This window comes from Triticum urartu, chromosome 7 (assembly GCF_003073215.2).
Source record: "Triticum urartu cultivar G1812 chromosome 7, Tu2.1, whole genome shotgun sequence".
Classification (NCBI taxonomy): Eukaryota; Viridiplantae; Streptophyta; class Magnoliopsida; order Poales; family Poaceae; genus Triticum; species Triticum urartu.
This window is the reverse complement of record NC_053028.1, coordinates 682,887,519-682,895,303: the sequence shown is the minus strand read 5'-3', so window position 1 is coordinate 682,895,303 and position 7,785 is coordinate 682,887,519. Positions and strand designations below refer to the sequence as shown.

At 49.7% G+C, this 7,785-nt stretch overlaps 1 protein-coding gene across 1 annotated transcript; it reads left to right on the top strand.

The window, feature by feature from the left end:
• The first annotated feature begins 465 nt into the window (after positions 1-465).
• Positions 466-6,148, top strand: LOC125523584 (probable LIM domain-containing serine/threonine-protein kinase DDB_G0286997). Its single transcript, XM_048688604.1, has 9 exons — positions 466-3,015; positions 3,116-3,249; positions 3,331-3,399; positions 3,489-3,641; positions 3,719-3,882; positions 4,077-4,224; positions 4,903-5,025; positions 5,125-5,212; positions 5,301-6,148. Exons 1-9 carry the CDS (start codon positions 822-824, stop codon positions 5,468-5,470), a joined length of 3,243 nt encoding a protein of 1,080 aa, XP_048544561.1. The 5' UTR covers positions 466-821; the 3' UTR covers positions 5,471-6,148.
• The last annotated feature ends 1,637 nt before the right edge of the window (positions 6,149-7,785 follow it).

The following is a 7,785-nucleotide window of genomic DNA, read 5'->3' as shown; positions in this document are numbered from 1 at the left end:
CAGTGAAATTATCCTTCAATTATATTATCATAAATGCATGACAGATCAAGTGGCGGCGACGCACCCAGACGAACATCGCACCCCCTCTAGAGCACCCCTTTTTTTCTAACAAACCAGAAGGTGGGGCTCCCGGCCGAATTCCATCAACACGAACGGCCTCTTCCCCCGACAGACCCACGGATTCAAACCCCAAACCCAAGGTTTTGCCAAAACACCTCTTTTTCTAACAAACCGAAAGGTGGGGCTCCCGACCGAATTCCACCAACACGAACGGGACAGACCCACAGATTGAAAACCCAGACCCAAGGTTTTGCAAATGATCCAAAGCCCAAAGGCAAACAGAAAGGGGAGGCAGGGGGGAGAAGCACACGGAAAACCAAAGGGAAGGCTCCAAATTCCGGCACGGGAAAATCCAAGGCCGGAAAATATATAAAACGGGGGCCAGCCGGGGCGAGGGGGAACCACCACCAACACCAACACCACCAAGCCAGCCGGGGGGAGCGAGCCAAGGGTTTTTGAGTACAACGCACCCCTCCCACCCCCCTCCGCTCCCCACTCCCTCGCTACTCCCCACCCCCGAAAAATTTCAATTGACTCCGCATTGAGCCGCCCGCCGCCACCGGAATCCCCGAATCCGGCCGGCGGTAGGGCTCCTGGTGGTGTGCTGGTGAGGGGGTTCGGTTGCTGGCCCGGCCCGAGCCCTGCGGGGTTAGATCCGGGGAAGGGGGGCGGGGAGGGGGGTTGGGGCGGACCCGCGCCGCGGGGGGGGGGGGGCGGGGGGGGGGGGGGGGGGGGGGGGGGGAGGAGGTGGCGGGGAGCGGATGAAGCTGCTGTGCAGCCTCGGCGGGCGCATCCTGCCGCGGCCCGGGGACGGGACGCTGCGGTACGCCGGCGGCGACACCCGGATCGTGTCCGTGCCGCGCGGGGTGGCGCTGCAGGACCTGCTGGCCCGCCTCGCCGACGCCTACGGCGGCGCCACGGGCCCGCACTTCGCGGTCAAGTACCAGCTCCCCGACGAGGGCCTCGACGCGCTCATCTCGGTCTCCTCGCCCGAGGATCTCGACAACATGGTGGAGGAGTACGACAAGCTGGCCGTCGCCAGCCCCAAGCTGCGGGTCTTCATCTTCCCCGTCTCCGAGGCGGCCGCGGCCGGGGACGAGGGCGCCGAGGGCGGCGCCGGCTTCGACGCCGGCCTCAGGTACCTCGAGGCCGTCAACGGCATTGTGCGCAAGGATAGCATCGCCAGCCTCTCGTCCACCCAGTGCTCCGACGGCGGGCCTCCTCCTCCTACCCCGGCTGTGCCTTCTTCTGGAGGAGGAGGGGGAGGAGGAGGAGGCGGCGGCGGCTCCCCGACTGCTGTCTCCCCCACCTCCACCTGCTCCTACGACGCCGCCAGATCGGCTTTTGCTGCTCCGCCGCCACCCCAGCAGCTGCTTGTTGATGTCTTCACCAATGCTGCTCCTGCCCCTGTCCCGGTTAAGCCGCAGGAGAGTGCTGCGCCCCCTCAGCCATCCCCCCATCCACATCCACATCCGGAGGCAGCAAGGTACCGTCAGCCACTCTCCCAGCTACCACCACTGCCACCAGTGTTCATGAACGATCATAGGGAGGTTATGCAGGGTCTGAATCAGCAGCCACCAGAAAATGCGACCTGGTTTCAGGACTGCAATATGTGTATCAAGGCTCTGCCTCATGCTCACTCCGATCCAGTCGTGAATGACTATGCCAGCGATGTGCGTGGAGGGGCGCCGCCTGAGCAAATTCCAGTGTTCATGAGCCTGCGGCCTGAAGATGTGGCAAGGATCATGATGGGAGAGCGGCAAATACCTTCACAAATGGGGGCTTATGGGTACACACATATGCATCCAGTGCAGCCTGACAGGGAAAGGATGTATGCACCAAAGATGGAAGGCGTTGCAAACCCAATGCCCGTCGATCCAGCGAGCTTTCATCAGCATGTCTATGTGCAGCAGCAGCACCACCAGCAGCAGCAATTGCCACCACAGCAGGTGCCGTCGTCGACTTATGGATTTAACCATATCCCCATGATGCCTACTGAGATGGTCTCTCCAAATTCCGTTCATTCTGACACTGCAAGCTCTCATCAACAAGCTATACTGCATCAAATGCCTTCACCCCATGGAATGGCTCAGTACCAAGTGAGGCAAACTAATCCCAATAATCCGCTTGAAGGCGAAGGTAGTTTAAGTGGCAATTCTAGGCATCGGGAGGATGGACAAGTGCTCCGTGATAATGTGCCTTCAGTGGCACCTGCTGCTGTGCCAACCTATATGGCCAATGTGGACAGGATGATGGATTCACTACGGGTGAACCCCAACGAGCCCCGCTATCCCGAACAAAGGATGTATGCCGAGAATGGTTTACCCCAGAATGCAACATCGCAATACTCTCAGAGCAACACCAACACCTTTTTTGATGTCAGTGAGCCAAAGATAGCCCCTCCAACTGAATCAATGCCACCGCCTTCTGTGGCCAGTCCTTATATGCATACTGTCCAGCATGCCAACGTTAACCATATGCCGCCGCAAATGGTGAGCATTGGGGGACCATACCCCAGTTATGTTGCCGCTACGATTGGGCATGTGGGTGTGCCCCCATCGGCTTATGGTGTTGATCCTGCGTATACAAAAGCCACTATTAACCCAATGGGCGAGCAGAAGGATGTTCTTCCTGAAGTTTATCACAAGGAAGCTCCACATGAATCCGTTCCTCCTTCGAACGCTAATGCTCAGGTACCATTACCGACACCAGCATTGGCAAATCACGCTCCAGTCGAGCAGCTCCAGGAGTCTGGTTTACCGGGTCAACAGTTCAGCAATGTACATGCGCTGCCACCAAGACCTAAGAGGGTAGCAAGCAGGGAGAACATCAGTTCTAAGGATCCCCATTCCCAAAACTCTCTGTTGAATTGCAAAGGGCCAGATTTGAATATCCCGGCTGAGGAGCAACCATATCACAAAGACACACATGCAGAACAACCTCAGTTTGTCAAAGGTTCAATTCTTAACAATACTTCCAATTACACCTTTTGCCAGTATATGTGCTTAATGAGTCATAAGTTGTGAATGCTTATTACTGTCTTTTATGAATCCAGGTGATGGTATCACTAACCCAGACTTGCTGGGCATGGAGGATGGTCTAGCCGCATTTGAGCCTCCACCTCCTGTGCTGAATGAAGGGCATGGGAATGTCACTAATAAAGTAGACGGGCAAGCTCACACCAACGAGGTTAGGATGTGATTCCTTAGAAGTTCATATACGTTCTGTTTCATCTTTAGCACTTAACAATCTAACAAGAGAAATGTGCAGGTTAGCAAGGGCAAACCACTAGATTGGATTTCAGGACAACCAGTCGCAGATGAGCATGAACGCCTCCAGGTTACAATCAGGAACTCTTATCTTTTTTATCCCGCGCATCTTTAATTCAAAGTAATGTTCTTTACCAACCACATATGTTCGTGTTTCAGATTATAAAGAATGATGACCTCGAAGAGCTCCAAGAACTCGGTTCTGGAACTTTTGGAACTGTATATCATGGTAAATGGAGGGGCTCTGATGTTGCAATAAAAAGAATCAATGACAGATGTTTTGCTGGGAAGCCATCTGAGCAAGAAAAAATGGTATAACTATAACATTTTATATTTCCTTTTATTTGCTTATGCCTGTCCTTATACTGATATGTCCTGAATGTTTGCAGCGGAATGACTTCTGGAATGAAGCATCTAACCTTGCTGATCTGCACCACCCCAATGTTGTGGCCTTTTACGGCGTTGTTCTAGATGGGCCTGGGGGATCCATTGCAACGGTTACAGAATATATGGTTAATGGCTCACTTAGGACGGCTTTGCTGAAGAATTCCAAGTACGTCCACTATTTATATGTTTGCAAAGCTTTGAATAAAGCTGGGCCTCAGGCCTTTTCTCAAAACAAAAAAATGTCTGCATTCTAGCATATGTCTTAGAAGTAATTCTCATGTATCAACTGCCACATCTTAAAAACTTGAAACTTATAATCCAACATGAAGCTGAGGCGATTAATATTCTCTGCATGTGCAGGAGCCTGGATCGACGCAAACGGCTAATTATTGCCATGGACACAGCTTTTGGAATGGAGTATCTGCATAACAAAAACATTGTGCACTTTGACCTCAAAAGCGACAATTTACTTGTTAATTTAAGGGATCCTCAGCGTCCAATATGCAAGGTAAGAACTCAATTCTGTTTTGTACTATTGCTGGCTTGTTGCACTAAATTGCTAGACTATTGATTCTTCTCTTCTGTATCATATTTTGTATGTTTGATATTGGGTAATCTGTCTATATTGACTTTTCAAATTATTAGGTATTATTGATAAGTTTTAGCATCAATATCCCATCATACTTGGAATATACAGTGCTTTGTTGTGGTAATCATATGGACATTCATGTGGGCGAGAATGTACTGTTGCTTGGGCAATTGATGAGTTGCACCTTAGAATAGACATGATTGATTTAGATTAGTCCGGGGATCATTTTAGGCTTTTAGCTAACCTTAAGGCATCTTCCGTCAACACTGCAGGGAACATGCGTGGTATAATAATGCATGGCTACTAACAATAAACTCCTTTTATTTGTACTAAAGAATCACTTGTTTGCCATCTGAATTTTGTCATCTTTTACTGATCTACTAAACATCCATGCCGCATTATCTGTAGTTTATAGATAACTAAGGCTTCACTTTTAGTTCTTGCACTGTCACATGCGAATGAAATATTGCTCATGTGAACTGTCAACAAACTGGATCGACCGACCAATGCGAACAGTTTTGCTTTTTTGTATGATTTAAGTTAAACACCATTTCTCTTTCTATATATATCTGCATTGATTTTTCTTGGATGATGCAGGTTGGTGACCTTGGGCTTTCAAAAGTCAAGTGTCAGACCCTCATCTCTGGTGGTGTGAGGGGAACGCTTCCATGGATGGCCCCAGAGCTTCTGAATGGAAGCAGCAGCCTGGTCTCTGAAAAGGTTTGCTAATCCCTTCATATTGCTTCCGTGTCCAAATTCAGATAGCTATACCCTGGTTTACGTATAACTTGCACACTAATGTTGATATGTTTCCCTCAGGTTGATGTCTTCTCCTTTGGGATTGTCCTGTGGGAACTCCTCACAGGAGAGGAACCATATGCAGATTTGCATTATGGTGTTATCATTGGTGGGTGCACAATCAGCCATACCCTCGTAGAAATTACTTGTGCAGTGGATGGTCAGAGTCTGATGTAAGCTGTTGTTTGAACTGTCAGGTGGAATTGTGAGCAACACTCTGCGGCCGCAGGTGCCTGACTCATGCGACCCAGAGTGGAGGTCGCTGATGGAGCAATGCTGGGCGACAGAACCGTCGGAACGGCCAAGCTTCACCCAGATCGCCGTCAGGCTGCGCGCCATGGCCGCGTCCCAGAAGGTGCAATCCTAGTAGCGCCAGCAGTGGTCTTGAGAAAACTTCTGGGGCCATCCATCCGTCTTGGACAAGTTCGTCTTCGCATATTGCGTATTTTAAGAAAATCCGGTGCTGATATATATAAATATTATATATATGGTTGGTTTCGTTCTTTCGTAGCGTCGGTCCCTAGGGTCTATCTATCTGTTCATACCCCTTCATTGTTTCATACCTTGTAATCATAAAATCATCAGCCCTCCCTCCCAACCTCCCCGTGTCTAGAAGTGTCGGTCGGTCGTCGTCCCAGATCCGTATTCATTCATTTATACCCTTCCCCTTTGGCTTTGGCTTAGAGGCGCGCTGAATAAGCCAGTCTTATTGTCAGTTATAGAGAGTCCGATATTTTATTTATTTTCTTCCCTTTGTCTCCCCTGCCTTTTCTTGTGGGTAATAATCGAGTCTGTTTGGAAGTCATTGGTCGGTCAGGTCAGGTCAGGTCAGTCTGAAGAATGTGGTGATGAACTGGTTGTGTAATCTGGGTGGTGTAATACAAGTTTTTGGGAACTGTCAGTTGAGATCCTATATTGCTTGTATATGCTTGGTTTTTCGTGTGTTTGTTATGTATACCGAAATGGTTCGGTGTCGCTGTAAAAAGGGTCCAGTTGTTTTGTTTTATCCTGTGAGGAAGAAAAATATATCCAGTTATTTTGATTACATTGTTAGCATGTAGTTCCCTCTGTTTTCTGCCTGAAAGGGCTGCAGCTGTTGTACTTGGGGCTCCTTTGAGTCGAAGAAATCCTATAGGATATTTCTTGCGTCGGAAAGTTTTCTTAGGGCTCCTTTGAAGTCCTTGGAAATCTTTCTTATGCTGGTCCTTTGGTTCATAATAGGATTGGATCCCATAGGCATTTTTCATATGAAATCTTCTACTCTAACCTCATTTTAGGGCTCTTTTGATTCAAATGAATTTTATAGGATTTCTGGAGGATTTAGATCCTTAGGATTTTTTTTCCTATGTTGGTCCTTTGATTCCCAGGATTGAACCCCATAAGAATTTTTCCCATGAAATCTTTTGTACTACATTCTATAGGAAATCTAACATCCAGTCCAACCTCTTTTTACAATTCATTTGTTTTCCCTGTGCCATCAAACACTCATTGCTATTCCTTTAGGATATAGGATTCAAGTGGACATGCCACTTTAACCCTATACTTTTCCTATTCCTTCGTTTTTAAAATCCTATGAATCAAAGAGGCCCCTTAGAGTTCCTTTGTTTTTCATGTGGCATTGAACACTCCTTAAGTGGACATGTCGTATACATTCCCTGTTCCTGCCTTTTCAAAATCTTGTGAATCAAAGAGGCCATTATTACTCGTGTGTGTGTCCATCGTCCTTGGTTTTGCGCTGATTCTGTGGCTTGGGTGGTGGATGACCCATGCCCGATGCCATCTTGGATGCTGACTTTGCACGGCCGAGTGAAGTCCGGGTCGCCCATGCCCGGGGCACATGCGGGGTGCCACGACGGGGACGAGGAGGAGAGGACGATACGGATGCGCATGTGATGGTGTGATGTGAGGAGGACGAGGTGCGTGGGGGACGGCGCGGCCAACGTGACCGGCCTGACGCGGCGCCTCGGACATGGGGCGGACTGGCGCACGGGCGACGGATCCGATTCTTCGGCCTGCTCAAGTGGGTGGGTTTGAGTTGGTTGGCTGGCTCCGGTACCAGGGCCCAGATCCGGCCGCGTCGGCCGGGCCGACGGATGGGACGGGGGTTAATCGCATTGTGCTGTCATACTAGTACTCACTTCGTTCCAAATTACTTGTCGTAGAAATGGATGTATCTAGAATTAAAATATATCTAGATACATCCATACTTGCGACAAGTAATTCGGAACGGAGTGAGTAGTACGGTAGTACGACAACTAGTTTACGTGCTCCCCTTTGTTTGTTGACAACTTCCCCTGATCTGCGCGAGAGGATCCGGAGATATCGTCGTACTGGTAGCGCCGCATACCCGCAGATCTCTCCCGCAAAAAAAAAAAAAAGTCCATCACAGATCTTCCTCCTCGTCCCCGCGTGCCAAATCTCTCGGCTCTCCGCCGTAAACTGAACCTGCGAGCATTTTCTTTCAGGGGACCCGAATCTGCGAGTTTACGCTGGCTGGCGGTACCACGCACCAGCTGCCACACCGAACGTCCAGGCCCCCCCTTACCCTACCCCCAGGTGCGATTAACTGACGTTTTCAGGCCCCTCGTGATCCTTCTTCTGACGGAAAACCGCCGCCTGATCACACAGAAAAATAAACGGACACAGAAAAAAAGAACCGAGGGTGCAGGCTACAGACAGATA

What these genes read in the sequence shown, in the direction of transcription:
- LOC125523584 (XM_048688604.1), top strand. Translation starts at nt 822, where the DNA reads ATGAAGCTGCTGTGCAGCCTCGGCGGGCGCATCCTGCCGCGGCCCGGG. An exon ending in CTCAGCGTCCAATATGCAAG is followed by an intron (nt 4,225 to 4,902) that starts GTAAGAACTCAA and finishes TGGATGATGCAG; the next exon opens with GTTGGTGACCTTGGGCTTTC. An exon ending in GCAGCCTGGTCTCTGAAAAG is followed by an intron (nt 5,026 to 5,124) that starts GTTTGCTAATCC and finishes TGTTTCCCTCAG; the next exon opens with GTTGATGTCTTCTCCTTTGG.